This window comes from Chrysemys picta, chromosome 2, assembly GCF_011386835.1.
Source record: "Chrysemys picta bellii isolate R12L10 chromosome 2, ASM1138683v2, whole genome shotgun sequence".
Lineage (NCBI taxonomy): Eukaryota > Metazoa > Chordata > Testudines > Emydidae > Chrysemys > Chrysemys picta.
In genome coordinates, this window is record NC_088792.1 from 179,875,750 (window position 1) to 179,891,474 (window position 15,725).

General features: G+C 45.9%; 1 protein-coding gene across 4 annotated transcripts; it reads right to left on the reverse strand.

The window, feature by feature from the left end:
* Positions 1–811: 811 nt before the first annotated feature.
* Positions 812–10,832, reverse strand: TMEM14C (transmembrane protein 14C). Of its 4 annotated transcripts, none has more exons than XM_005309977.5 (5): positions 10,756–10,832; positions 8,908–8,984; positions 4,890–4,991; positions 1,901–1,988; positions 812–1,660 (listed from the first exon to the last, which is right to left on the reverse strand). In XM_005309977.5, the coding sequence occupies exons 2-5, from the start codon at positions 8,981–8,983 to the stop codon at positions 1,603–1,605; spliced, it is 324 nt and encodes a 107-aa protein (XP_005310034.1). In that variant the 5' UTR covers position 8,984; positions 10,756–10,832; the 3' UTR covers positions 812–1,602. The 4 variants fall into 4 exon arrangements, with proteins under 4 accessions (XP_005310034.1, XP_005310033.1, XP_042716460.1 ...); XM_005309976.5 differs by lacking the exon at positions 10,756–10,832 and adding an exon at positions 10,224–10,389; XM_042860526.2 differs by lacking the exon at positions 10,756–10,832 and adding an exon at positions 10,177–10,201.
* Positions 10,833–15,725: the final 4,893 nt, after the last annotated feature.

A 15,725-nucleotide genomic window follows, 5' to 3' on the forward strand; every position in this document is an offset into this window, starting at 1 on the left:
GAGTGGAGGTTGCCCAGAGGCAAAAGTGGCAGGACAGGGTGGGTTGTTGGGGCGGGGGGGTGCACAGGGGAGAAGGTAGCTAGTCGGCTGGTGTTGGAGGGGGTGGCGCTGGCTGGGGGAGGGGTGCCCAGGTTGCTCCCACATACACCATTCCCCAGGCCAGGGACTGGACCTGCCTACCCCCCGGAGCTTCGCGGGCCCGTGCAGCTCCCTGAGGCCCGGCTAGGTATCTTGCAGGCAGAGTAGACACCCAGCTTCTCCGCCCGAAGAGCAGAGTGCAGCTGCGCCTTCTTCCCCGCGCCGTGGGCCGAGCTGGGCTCTCCGCCACCCCTGGGCTCTCAGCGGCAGCATAGGCAGCCAGCCACCCCCCTGCGCCCGAGCTTGCCGCCGCTGCCGCTGAGAACCCTGGGGGTGGCAGGGAGCCCGACTCGGCCCGCGGCGCAGGGAAGAAGGCGCAACTGCTAGCGCTAGACCCTCCCCTTCTCCGCTCCACCACAGCTGCTCCCCCGGGGGGAGGGACTGGCCACGCCACAGTCAGCCCCTTGGGAGGCAGGGAGCAGCGGCAGCCTTGTGCTCCGCTGTTTAAAAAAAAAAAAAAATGTTTGGGGCACCGCTTTTTGGCGCCCCCAACCACTTGGCGCCTTAGGCAGCTGCCTAGTCCGCCTAGTGGTTGCGCCGGCCCTGGGAAGACCAGAACTACAGAACTTATTTTATATTCAGAATAGAATATGCAAGGGATGTGTATTTTAGGCAGACATCAACTGTTCAAATACTCTTGCATAAATCTTGCTGAAATTATCCACAATAGAGGTTTCTTCTTTAAAGAGTCTTTAATGCAGTATTAACACAATGTACACACTTAATTCTGTCTTCTTCCCCTCCATTTAAGAGTTATCTTTCTTTACATGATCAAAGACTGCATATGGAGAACAGTACACTGAAAAGATTTCCTTAAGAAAAGAAAAGGTAAGCCACAGGAAGGGCACAAACTAGCCCCAACCCAGACTTGCCCAATAAAGGAAATAGTTTTGCAATATAAGTTCTCAGTTTTTATTAGTATAAAAATCAATCTCCTTTAAATGACATTTTGCTCAACATAATTTTGCAATAAAATATTCAGCTGGTGTTAGACACATTCTTACAGCCAAACTGCAGTCAGGTAAAGCATTCTGATAGTTTGCATGCAGAGTAACCATATATATTTATATTGTATTTGACCAAGTACTCCTGTTGGCCCAGAGTGGGAATTTTCTTTATCATGACGTTAGGCACCAGTTCCCTCTCTCCCTCGTATGTTGTCTATATATATATATATTTTTTTGGACTGCTCAAAATGGGAGTGGTTAATGAAAGATGTATTAGGAGAAATTTAAATTAACACTAACCCAACTTCTCAGGACAAAGTAGGGATAAATATTGAATGCTGAAACAATGACATTTTGTATACTTAACACCCATCCATCCCATCAATTTCCCCCCAATCTTAGAAAAAAAAAGAAAAAAAAATTATTTGATGTAAGAACAGTTGTGTACTCTCTGTACATTCAGGCAGCTGAATTTTCAGGCTTCCTATTGACACATTAAGTCACATGACGTTCACCATTATGGGTCATGGGGCTTTTCAATCATCTTCAATCCAAGTCTCCCAACCATTAGCAGACTGTTTAAAGGAAAACATTGTAAGTTCACTGAATTTAAAAAAGTGCAGAGCAAACTTCCAAATACTTCCCCGAGAAACATAAGCAAGTAGAAAACTGAAATGATCTGGTTTTAAAAAGATACATGGACTCTTATTTAAATATTTTATAATCTTAGAATACAGTAATTTAACCCCAATGTAATTAAATAGGAGTGACTTGAGCATATGGAGTAAGATTAGAAACAGCATGTGGTGTAGTACCTGGCACCAGCAATTAGACCTGCAGGCATGACTTTTCCAGAGTTGTAAAATCTCATTCCCATAACTCCAGTCAGTGTTCCAGATGCAACTAAATGAAAGATCAGATGACCAGTCAGAACTATTTCAGAGGTATGTGCGCAAGAGAGACATGCTAACTCAGAGCGAGCAAAAAAGGAGTAATAAGTAAGATCAAATAGATTGTGAAAAATTATTAATTTCATATTAAAAAAAAAATCAAGAAAACTCTAAAAAAAAATTTTTTTAAACCCACATTGTTCTGTAAGGAGTAATACTTTAAACTCAGGTTTTACACACTGCACATGCTGTATATGCCTAAAGTCCCCTTGGTAAAGATGTATCTTTGATCAGAAATAAGTTATTCTAACCACAAATCAGGTATTGACTCCCTCCGAGTCTTTGGGCAAATCACTAAATTTGTGCACCTGTTTACCCAATTCTCGTGCGTGCGTGTGTGAGAGAGAGTGAAATATATTTCCTCATCTATTGCTCAGAGATGTTCTGAGGATTAGTTAATTTGTGTTTGAAGATGAAGCATGCTAAATATACCTTTAGTATTGTTAACCTATTTCAGGAACCTGCACTATCTTCCATTAGCTGAGCTAAGAGTGAGCATTATCCATCTTGATCAATTACTCCTGGCACAGTATCCATCCAAGTTCATAAGGCTGCTAAAACTGAAAGGCCAAACCATGGAATACTACACCCCTCCAATTAAAGAGCTGAGTTATTAGAAAAATGTGCGGCACTCATTCCTCAGCACAGAAGACATATGGAGGATGAAATCCTTAGCCCCATCATGGAGTACCAAGCCCACAGCAACAACTGCAAAACATAAAAGTGAGCAGAATGGCAGACATCTGTCACCACCTCCCTATATGGGGGTTTGATTAGCAGATCCATCTGTGCACAGATCCACTTCTCAACACTCTACAAATAATTCTAATGGGCCTATTTACTCAAGTTAGGGTTTGCAGGATGGATCCCTAGTTTGTATGTAACTATAGTCTAAGATACTGATCAGAATTAGTATTTAACCTTGTTGCCTTTCACAAATATTTTATTAAAACTGCCTTAAGTCCTAATGGATTGATCATCATAAATGTAATCAAACAAAAATTATATTTAGTGGCAGTTAAGACACCTCCACTCAAAACCTTACAAACATGGATATATGTGAAGGGGAAAAACTTTGTTTTTATATCAGGGTGGGCAAACTACAGCCCACAGCCAGCCCATCAGACCTTTCAATCCGGCCCTCGAGCTCCCACTGGGGAGTGGGGTCGGGGGCTTGCCCTGCTCCAGTGCTCCAGCCAGAGAGTGGGGTCGGGGCTTGCCCCACTCCGCGCCTGCCATGGCTCCGCGCGGCTCCCAGAAGCAGCAGCATGTCCCTCCTCCAGCTCCTATGCGTAGGAGTAGCCAGGGGGCTCTGCATGCTGCCCCCACCCCAAGCGCCAGCCTATTGTGCTCCCTCCTCCCAGCCAGTATAAAGCACATGGCTCAATGTGAGACACCAGCACATGTGACAACCATCAATTTGGCCAAGCCCCAGGACTGAACCAATGGCCTTTAGAGCTAAAAGCATGCATTTTTACAGCTTGTTCTGAAGAGGTATGCCCTCAAGTTGAGAGTTGTCACAGAGGGACATCCTCTGTGGATCAGACACAGAGGGTTACGCTTAACACTCCCTACCTCCATTGGGTTACACAAACAAAACGTGTGACACGTGGCTGCAATACAAAACATGTAGTTTGATGATTCACACTAGATTACAGATTGTAATTTTTAACCAAAAAACCCTGACCAAAAGTAGTTTTTTCACTATGTGAATTGCATGCAACCATACACCCCCCACCTTCCAGCAGCAGCAGAGTTTGAACTCTTCGACCTTCAGGTCCCTTAACTTAGGCTCTTATTATTTGAGCTACAGGAGCACTTCCTTTCTAGACCAGCCACTGGAGGAGGACTTGACACACACTTCCAAGCGAATTCAGTGTTCTACTGCTGACTAGTAAACAGAACCCCTGGCTCTGGGAAAAGAATGTGGTTTACAGCTGTTAAGGACAAGATAACCCAAAACAGTTTTAGTCTCTCTGAAAGACAGTGGGTGCAGTGGAGATTAGGGTTTGTTATCTTAGACCTGGGGTCTGGACCTGCAGTGAACTTGCATAAATTATTAACTTATTTTAAAAAGAAAAGGGGCTGGGGGGAAAAAAGGTGGTGTCAACAGCTCCTTCTTAACTGTCTTCTAGGTAGGGGTTCATGGCTGTAGTCAATAATAGGGATAGTGAATTGCAGAGGAATTTAAACAGCACGTAGAAGAGGTGAAAGTTGAACTCCCTCCCAGTCTCCTCTTTCCTCTCTAGTCTACTGGCAGCATTTGATGGGGGTTTCTCTTTCACTATTTCTGGAAGTGATGACCATTCATACCCACAGCAGATTTTTTTTCAAAACTAAAATTTGGCAGATTTGGCTTGGCGCATGTTTTCCATTAAGGCTAAAATGTCAGACAATGCTCTACAGACAAACTCACCTGATGTACAGTATAATTGATATTCTAGGAATCAGTACATGAAGACACCAATGTGGCTAAAAGCCAGAGCCTGGAGTGATTTAAATTTATTGCAAAAGGAGAACAAAGAAAAGTGAGACAGTCTAGCAGGGAGGGAGTGGGGGAGACACACCAAAGGGAATACTTTTTTAAAAGCTCTCATTCTCTCTATCAATTCATTTTTCATGAAACCATCATGAAAAATTCAAATAGTGCTCTAAGTTTTATTCTATGCGTTGCTTTTTGCCATTTCAGTGAGAGTTTTACAAAATAAAGGTTTTAAATGCCCTGTTAAAATTGAACTTTGGAGCACAATCTTAACTATGGTGCACACTACTGCTGCACCATAATATACACCCTTGAAGTGTTATTAACATAACAGTAAGTTTGTTTTACATAGATATTTTAAAGTAGACTCACTCAGAGAAAGCCACACATTTTTTGGATTCTGAGACAGCTGGTAAGCACCCAGTCCAGCTAAGCTCCCGAAGAGAAGACCAGCAGCTAGAGATGGGACACTACCTTGAATAAATCAAACATACTGCATTTATTAGAAGATCAGACATAAACTTTGGTCTATTAACCAAGTAGTCAAACAAAATAATCATGTCTGTTCACTGTTATAAGGTAGACTAGAATTTAGATCTAATGTGAGAGGATGTTAATATTTGAATAGGTTGGCTTTTATTAAGAAAGTCATTATACAGATCCTAACAAAGTACCAAATAACTCTAGATTAGTTGCAGGTAACATGACAGCATTTAGTTCTTTAACATGCAAATAAGTCATTGATAAATTACAAACACAAAAAGAGTCACTAGAATAAAAGCATCAGACATGACCTTTGATGGGTAAAAGAACTTCTCCCCCCCCACAAAAAAAAGTTTCCAGAAGCTCTTGTGAGGTACTAGCATGAAATAAAGGTATTAACTATGTTGGGTGGTACAGATCTCACATAGCAATGGCCTGAGATTAGAAAAAGGGAGTTTAAACTAGCCAGGCAAGTCGATTAGACAATTTACCAAGAAGGGCTAGAAGGCACCAACAATAGAAGTATTCAAGGTTAAACACACATAAGGCCCAAATCCAAAACCATTGAAGACAATGGAAAAAAAGATTCCATGGACTTGAGTGGGCTTTAGATCTGGTCCTTAGTGCAAAAGATAACCCGGCACTATTGAGAGAAGATAGATGCTATTTCCAGTCCTATCCTCAGTGATTTGTAGATAACCTGTAAATGGAATTGACAAAATGTCATCACCTTTAATGAGTGCTGAATGCCTTCATCAATCATGCCAAAAGGAGCATTCCACACCTATTGCTAATGGCGATAGCATTCCGTCTGTTCCATTTGCAGGTCACCATTAAAATGATCTGAAATCGTCAGGCCAGTATGATAAAAGTCTTTACTCCAAGTGTACCAGAATGAGGAGCACTTAGGAAGCTGATCATTCTTTAGTCATCAACACATCAGCTGCACTATTGGTTCAGATCCCACATTTAGGATAAAGCAGGGGATGGAGAGAGAGAAGGTGCAGGATATACTCATTTGTGTAAGGAAAAGACATGCACATTAGCAAGTGGCTACTCTATTCCCATCCAGTTCAGCAGCCTCAGTAGCGTAGCTACAGTTTCTCCTGCAAATGTGGCATAACTGATTTTCTGCAGAATGGCCACGACATACCTGAATTTTGCCTCAATGATTTACACTAATGAGATGCCCATGCCCACAACTACTCACACATGGTACCTGCTTCCCCGCCCCCCCCCCCCCCATTCCATGACACAACTGGGCAGGGGGTGGGAGGCGGGGAGCGGGTTAGGCGGCATGATGCCAAGATTTCCCTGGCATGCCTGCAGATTGGTTTGGGAGCACCCCATTGAATACAACATAGGCAAGATATGTTTCAGTACTTGTGTATGTAATAACTTAAGGTTTTGTTTGGCTTCATCACATTTGGACATTCTGAATATATGAACAGTCAAGTAGGAGCACCGCCTATAAGAGATGAAGAAAGAGAATGCTCCCTAGATTTGCACTACAATAATAGATTTGATATATGAATGTAATATTGCAAGATCATAAGAATCTTCACCCAGGAATATACAGTAGAAGTAATTTAGAGAGAACATTTTTAAAAAAAGAAAAGAATGATTAAAGAGCCCACTCTGTCAATGGTGACATCATTATATAAGGCCTCTCTTTTTTGCAAGGATATCAGAATGGTCAGTGATCTGCACAGGGCCGGCTCCAGGGTTTTGGCTGCCCCAAGCAGCCAAAAAAAAAAAAAAAAAGCCGCGATTGCAATTGCGATCGCGACCCGCGGCGGCAATTCGGCAGGAGGTCCTTTGCTCCCAGCGGGAGTGAGGGACCGTCCGCCGAATTGCCGCCGAATACCTGGATGTGCCACCCCTCGCCGGAGCGGCCGCCCCAAGCACCTGCTTGTCAGGCTGGTGCCTGGAGCCGGCCCTGGATCTGGAGGGGTGAAAGTATCTTACAGGACTTACCGGTACTGCCAGAGTCCTGAGGGGGCGTGGCCTCATCTGGAAGAGGCGGGGCCTCTCAAGGTTTAAAGGCCCTGGGGCACCGGCTGTGGCTGGGAGCCCCAGGGCCTTTAAGTCAACCCGGGGCTCCCAGCTGCAGAGGTGGCTGGGAGCCCCCAGGGCTCAGGGGCAAATTAAAGGGCCTGGAGCTCCCGTGGCTGCGGGGAGCCCCAAGCCTTGCTGGGCTGGGGCTGGGATTTAAAGGGCCCGGAGCTCCCGCTGCTGCGGGGAGCCCCAAGCCCTTTAAATCCCGGCCCCGGCCCAGCCGCCGGAGCTGCGGGCGGGATTCAAAGGGCTCTGGGCTCCCCGCTGCGGTGGGAGCTCTGAGCCCTTTAAATCCCAGCCCCAGCCCGGCTGCTGGAGCTGCGGGGGGGATTTAAAGGGCTCTGGGCTCCCCAAAGCAGCAGGGAGCTCCGAGCCCTTTAAATCCCCACCGCGGAAGCCGGTGCGGTCCGGCACGGCATACTGGCTCTTGCCAGTACGCCGTACCATACTGGCTTACTTTCACCTCTGGTGATCTGACTGGTTGAACATTTTCAGGTTTAAGTTAAAAGTAGATGGCTATAGAATAAAGTGAATATAATGATGGACAGGGCCATTTACTCAGCTACTCTTCCTTTATTTTTAACATGCGGTCCTGTACTTCTACTGGCACAGACAGGTCTCAGTTATTAGCAGTCTCTCATTCCCCTGTCAAGTCACCTCACTTGCTTTTACTCCTCCCCTCAAAAAGAAAAAAAATCCTCTTTCCTCTCAGACTGGGAGTCAGGAGACCTGGGTTCCATTTCTGGCTTTGCCACTTAATTACCACATGACCTCGAACAGATCACTTAAATTCTGGATCTCAGTTTCCCCATCTGGAAACAGAGGATAATAATGCTTACCATTTTGTAAAGTGCTCTGAGAAATACTGATCAAAAGGTCAGTGTAAGTTCCAAATGTTGTTCATTACCTCCATCCTGACTGGTCATCTACAGGATGAAACAAGCTAGTGGAAGCACATTAACAAGCTCTCTGGCGCTCCAATTTATTCACATTTGTGGGCAAAACTCCCACTGAATTCAGTGATATAGGAGCAGGTCCTCGGGTAACAGCAATCTCCTCAGTCCACATTAAACATGGGTCTATCCTAAAAATTGAATGAGGGTTTCCACATAAATTGAGGCCTCCCATTGCAAGAATTTTACAGCTGATGATCCACAGTTCTGTATGAAGGAATGAAAACCAAGAAAAGCAGAACTGGAGCAAGCAGATCAGGGAATAAAGTTCCAAGTGCAAGTATATTCAATGCAGCTCTGCAAAGAAATATTGCTAAATAATTCTGACAGCACAAACAAGTCACACTACTTACAGAAAGGTTAAAATGGAAAGCTGAGCTCTCTAAATACTTGCAGTTACTCTTCTAAATGTACCATTTGTAGAAGTGATAGGGGACCATTTGTAGTGTACAAGATGGTGCTAGTATCAATTATAAAAAACAAAATTAAAAACTACTAACAATTAATCTTTTTATATGTTCTCTGAAAATATATAAGTAGGTCATTGATATTCAAGACATCAGCAATAAAGCCTTTCCGAAGTAAGCTTACTGCGATTCACCCAAAGAACATAAAGGCCATCAGGAGACGACTGGTATGCCTGATTGTGAGCTTATCACAAAAGAACACCAACTCAAATAATACAGCTCTCCACTCCCAATTACAGTGAAAGTTTTGCATAAACCTTAAACTGTCAAAGTTAAGAACAGCATGAATATTTAGATAACCTGTTTTTATAAGAAGTTACACTGTGCAGAAGACTTGATATTTTGCTTTGGCGTGGGGAGGCTGGTTCCATTTCCCAACATCTGATTCAATTATGCACCAGAGTTTTTGAGGATTTATCAATACTATACCTGCTTTTGCATAGCCAATTATTCCACCTGATGTAACCAATGCTGCATAGCCAAAACCGATCCAGTCCAAACCCATTCTGGGAACATAACAAGGAAATCAGAGCTATATTAATTCTTTTCATTCCCTCCTTCCTTTACCCAGTTTTTATACAATTTATATTTATTTTTAACTTACTTTAATGCTCACAAAGGTATTAGCTTGATAACACTTGAAACGAAGTCCTCTATGTATAATGTACAGATTATGTATAATGACTAAAGGTTGGGCAACAGTAATGCAAACTTCCCTATACGGCTTTGTTTTTAGACAATTATTGGCAATCACTGAGAAACAAGAACAAACATACACCACAAACTTAAAATCCTAAGAACATGAAAGCATATATCATGATACTAGTGTATCTGGATGCAAGTGTGAGGGAGAAACATCCCATATGAATTAACAGTTCTGGACTAAGTGAAAGGATATCACACACATTAAGTACAGAATATAAAAATAGATTTTAAATGCGTTTGATGAACACCGAACCTGAAGCCCAAGGAGAAGCAATGTGTTAGGAAGATGGTTCAGTGTCTAATGGTTTGAGACAGATGCACTAAAGCTGCTCCTTAACAGAGGCCATTGGTAATGTTTCCATGTCAAGCATCTTAAGCAAGTCCCTATAAGGGGTAAAAAAACCCTCATCGTCCTGCAATAGCTCTAGCCCAGAACTTCCCTGAAAAGCCAGAGACTGGGCCATGTTGCCATGATCAGATCTGGATCTGAACTTTCTCCAGGCTCAGGGGTGTCTAGATCTAGGTTTGGGTTCAGCCCAGTACGCACACAGGTGCCAGCCACAAATCTGGATCCAAACCTCCCCACAGTCTGGGGAAACTCAGAGGTGGGGGCTGGTTCAGGCTCGGTTTTGTAAGATGGGTTGACAGACCCCTGCGATCACCCCAGAGGGATGCAGAGTGACTACAGGAAAGCAGTTCGCGAAGCAAATAGAGAACAGTCCTGCCCTGGCAGGGCGAGGAACCAGCCATGACCAGAGGGGAACGTCACCATCTCCAGAGTCTGGGGTCCCCAACCGCAACACACAGAAAACACCTCACTCCCGAATACTGGCACCTCCTCCCCGCAGCACAGCCTAGCTCAACCCCCGCCCCACTGCCCGCGTACAGCTCGGCTCAGCACCAAGCGAGAGGTACAAAGCCAGGTACTTGCCCCCTCGCTTCCCCCCACCCAGGGAGCCCCAGGGCCGGGCGTGTGGGACTGCAGACCAGTACCCTGCAGGCCCGCGGCCACGAGGCGCCCTGTCCCCCGCCGCACTGACCTGCCCTCCCCGGCCTGGAGCCGCGCTGCAGCGGAAACCTTGGCACGGGGGAGTCCCGACCTTCCACCCCCGAACCTTCCCGGCGCGGGGCAGCCAATCAGAGCCGCGCCCGCAGTAGCAGGGCGGGGAGAGGGCGGCTAAGCAGCCCGTAGCTCGGGGTTTCCCGCCCTCTCTGCCCAGGGGACGGGCTGACTTGGCTCCCTTTCCCGCCCCTCCCCCCAGCAGCTGAGCGCCTCACAGGCCTCCATGTATTTCCTCCCCGTGAGGCGGGGCCGGCCCCGGGGCACGTATGGGTCTTGCGGGGCGATTGCATCTTATGCCAGGGCTCCTTTCCCACAGTCCCTGGGACAGCTCAGAGAAGGGGCGGCCTTGACCCCCTCATTCAGGGGCAGCGAGTTATTTGGACTCGTGGTCCCCGTGCTCCAGCAGTATTCAGGGCCCGGGGGCCCGGCTCCACCAACGTTTGGGGCTGGGTCTCTTCCCCTGCACCTCCCCCTAGTGTCCTCAGCCTCCACTTGCTGCCCCTACACACCTCCCTGGGGTCCCTCTCCCCTGCAGCTCCACACTGACTCCGCTCTTCTGGCTCCCGGCATGAACTGCCCCCGCTGGGTCCTAGTGCCCCCCAACCGGCCTGCCCTGCCCCTGCGCTTCTGCCTCGGATCCTTCCTTTTTCTGGCAGGACCCTCCACCAGCACAGGGGGCCCCCCTGCCCGCAGTCACCGTGCCTGCCCCACATTGGGTAAGGGACACCCCCATCCCTCACCCCCAGTGAGGGGCAGCAGCAGGGGAGGAGGCGCACATGTGATTTCAGCCCCCCGCCCCCCCAAGAGGGGAGGCGAGGGGACTTCCTGGACCTGAGAGGGGCCCTTGGAGCATGTCTAGTGACAGTGGTGCAATGTGAGTGTGCTGCTGGCGTGGAGAGGGCTGGGGGAGTCCTCTCTGGCCCCAGCCCTGGGGCAGCCTGCCTGCACCCCAAACTCATCCCCAGCCCTGCCCCACCCCAGAGCCTGCACCCCCAGCCAGAGCCTTCACCGCCCCTGCAACTCTCTGCCCCAGCCCTGAGCCCCTCCCACATCCCAAACCCCTCATCTCCAGCCCTAGCCCTGAGCCCTTCCAAAACCCCATTCCCAGCCAGAGCCCTCATCCCCCTGCACCCTAACCCTGTGCCCCAGCCCTGAACCCCCTCCTGCATCATGAACCCCTCACCCCAAACCCCTCACCCCTGCACACCCTCCCTCCACATCCCCTCCCACCCCCAAGCTCCATCCCAGAGCTTGCACACCCACCCCCTTCCCACACACCTTCTCCTGCCCCCAAACTCCCTCCCGGAGCCTGCACCCCTCACCCCTTCCTGCACCCCCACCCGCTGCCCCAGCTCGGAGCCTGCACCCAGCAACCGAACTCCGGAGCTTGCACCCCAGACCCCCTTCCCCACCCAAACTCCCTCCCAGATGCCAACCTCTCACCCCCTCTGCACCCAAACTACCTCCCAGAGCCTGCACCCCAATCCCCTGTCCCAGCCCAGGCCCTGCACCCCAGACCTCCTCCCTCCACCCAAACTCCCTCCCGGAGCCTTAGGCAGGTGGGGGGCGGAGTTTGGGGGGCAGGTTCCGGGCACCACCAAAATTTCTACAAACCTGCCACCCCTACCCTCATTCCTCACACAGCCTAAGCGCCACTGCTGTCAAACACAGGGAATTCCCAGCAAGCAGGCTTGGGCTCTTAGAAATAGAGACTCTGAGCACATGCAGATACAGAACGCAAGTCATTAATTAGGGCTGCTTATTTAGATGTGTGTGTGTGTGTCTTGTATTTCGTTAACAGCCACGCTTTGAACCACAGCAGCAAGTTACACATTACATGTCTGGTCCCCTGGCTTGTCCCTGCTCCGGTTACAAGTTAACACCTGATTCCTACAGAAATGAAAGGGAAAAAAAAGTTGCCTCTCTCATTTGTATTTTTGACAGCACTGTTTCACTGTTCCTCTAGTCAGTCAGTTGCTCAGTTTCCCCCGCTGTCTCCTGAGACGACAACTCCATGGCAGGGATCTCCCTTAATAGTGTGACAAGGGACAACTGTGACTACGGCATTATTCCTGGTAGGGCAGCTCCATTACAGCCGTGCTGCCAAGAAGCCAGTGATGGGGAGGAATAGCCGGGGCAGACAGCTTAGTGGAGGCACAGAGCCTCCTGTGATCCTTGGAATCTACAGATCCCTGGAGATCCAGCTGTTTTGAAGACCTGCAAAGAGCAGGGATACCAACTTTCATCATCCTTCTAAGAGGACATTGTGAGAGAAACTGTTCAAGGGGAACCTCATAAATTTCCTTCTTCACCAGCTCCCACAGGTTTTACAAAAGAAGAGAGACAGAGCATGCATCAAGAATCTTTTTGACTGGGTATGTCAATTTTTTACATGTTTTAGCTCAGTCACAAACCAACCAGCCACAATGGGTGCAGTTGTGATAAACAGATCATGGGTCATTGTGCCTGGTGCTTCCGATCTCTTCTCAGCCTCATGTCTGTGTTATCAGAGACTTCTCTCCTGGATTTGCCCAGTAAGACAGCAAAAGGTCTTTACTATAGATTTCATAGAGACTGTACTTATTGTGATAAGAACATGCTATCAATGTACAGTGTGGAACATATGTTTCAGCTAAGAAGTGTTGTTTACCTTGCAGGACCTTTTTTTTTTTAAACACACAAATATCTTCAGCCCCCACCCTGGTTATTGCTGAATTACACTTGCTAAAAATATCTGACAGGAGCACATGGAAGAAAATGGTTGGTCTGTCACTGCATACACCTCTCTCTCTCTCTCTCTCAAAAAAAAGGCTTAATAGATTTTGGTGAAAGGTTTTTGTTGTTGTTTTTTCACCTCTGACCTATAAAAACCATGAAAAACATTTCTTTTCAGCCCAAAAGGTGTTTGAGAATGTTATCAGTAACTATTTAATAGTAAAAAAATAAAAAGAGAGACTGCAGTTGACAACAGGAGATGCATTTCAGACTTAACTAGGATAACTGCCACTGTAATAACTGAATCCTGACTTATGGAAATTGTGTCCAATATCCAACTTCGGGCCTACAGTTAGCATAAAATGATTTATAGTTTATATACTCCTCTGCAATTAGGGAGGTAAAAACTAGAGATGGGCCTAAGAAGAAACACCAGAGCCAAACCTCACCCACAAATTTTTAGGAAATTCAGATCCAGACAATAACTTGATTACTGGGATCATATCTAGTTAACAGTATTATTCCATTGCAGCTCAGTTCTTATCGAAGTGTAACATGTACATTTCAGATGTTATTGATTAGTAGTTTTTTCCAATATGTTTCTTCTGTCTAGTAATTAGCTGAAAGTCCAGTTACAGAGGATCCTTCTGGCACTCATCAAATACATTCACAACTATAGTAAATGCAACAGCTTCTTCCACTATAGTAAGTATGCAACACTGGCAAAATGGACACATTTGGTGAGGGAAGTGTTTTGCACTAACATTTCCTGCCAACACCTTGTGTACTGTGAGGTAAAATATATCCCCAAAGTCATACAAAGAATATAGAATTTTTTTTCTTACAAACAACTAAGATTTAAACAAAACCACCTGAACAAGTGCTTAAACTATCTTCTCACTTTCTTCAATTCAATGGTACTACAGGGTTCAAAGAACCTGAGAGATGTTGAATAGGAATTCAGAGTGCACACCACATTTCCGTTTTCAAAGGAAAACGGTGAGCAGTCCCAAACCAACACTGTACAGCACTGAACCTTTTAACTAATATTAGAGTCAGAAACAGAAGCAAGCTATAGTCAGCATGAGTATACTTGCACCTGGGGCCACAGAATTGGCTGTGGAGACATTTATGGAAGGGGGCTAACGTCATATAGTTCTTTAGGCCTACATCCTGCAAAGATTTACATGCAACCAATTCCACTGAAGACAATAGGTCTACTCATGTGCAGAAAGCAAGTGCAAAAGTCATGGCAGGATTAGGGTCTTAGCCAAGAAACTCTTAAGTTTTGATCCACATTCTTAAAAATGTATATGCTTTATTTTTTGGGTACAGATTAATCTGCATATTTCCATGTATTGCAGTGTTTGTGAAAATTCATCCTACATATTTAAAAATCCACAACTGCTATCTACTAGTCTACATGTATAAATGATATCCATCACCTCAGCCCATAGACATATTAAATAGAAATAAAAATAGACATCTGAAAATACTATACAAAATATAGTTCTAAAAGAACCATACAAATCTCTCAATATCTGCCACTAAAATGGCCTAGCAACTAGCAATCAGTTAAAAGTTTGATTGGATACATCTCACACAGCACCCTCAACTGGATCAGGCTTATTTTATATAGGTAGAAGCTATGTATACAACCAGAAGCTTCTAAAAAACTATTTTAGGTCTTAATGTATATCCAGAGTTGTGCAAATTTAAATAAAGGTGTGACTTTAAACTGTCCCTGTGAAGCTAAGCTAAAGCAATATAAACCAGGTTTAAAAATCAAATTAAGACAGACAGGGTTGAGTTCAACTAAATAAGGGGAAAAATTACAAAAGATTAACTTAGATACCTATTCCAAGAGCACATTGCCACCATAAAGTGAATGATCCTAGCAGAGTCCAGAAAATGTTTGTTTTGTTTTTGTGTCAGAGGACCCTTTAGTGCTCAGCCAGAGTCAGGCTGCTGTGCTAAAATACTTTACAGGTTTTATTTTATGTCCCCCCCATGATACACTGCATTCCTTTACCAGTGTGGCCCCATCCATTTTGTGAGTTTTCCTACCCCTTCAATACTAATCTGATCCTCTATATTCAAGTTCATCAAATTTTTATATAGAGTAGAACAGGGGTTCTCAACCTTTTCTTTCTGAGGCCCCCACCAATATGCTATAAAAACTCCACAGCAGGGGCATAGCCAGATTCTAACATCAGGGAGAGCGAACACATTAAAAAAAAGGCTCCACCCGACACATCAAATTACTAATTACATACTTTAAAATTCATTATATTTATTTTGTACTTAAAATAAAAACACAACAATGATATTGTTTTATAAGTACGTGTGTTATTTTGCATTTAAAAAAGCGCCGACAAAAGGGCGAAGACAAAATGTTTAAAAAAAATGTGGGCCTCTTGGGTCTTGCAAGGGATTCAGACTGACTAATGCTGTAGTGGTAAGTGTTACATGTGTACAGATGATGTTTCTACCACATTTGATTATGTGGTGGAAGCTACTGCCCGATACCAGGGGCTTTCTCTCCCCACGCACCATACCCCCACAATGCCAGATTTGCTGTGTCAGAAGCCCAAGGCTGGGTCCAAGCGGGGGGGAGGGGGCGGCCCCCCCCCACTCCGCAAACCCCTCTGCGAGCTCGGAGAGGCACCAGAGCTAAGCACTGCGAAGCTGGCCCAGCCCCCACTCCCTGGCCTGTGCACACACTGTAGCAAAGGGATCAGCTGAGACCAGCTGGGGTGTGTGT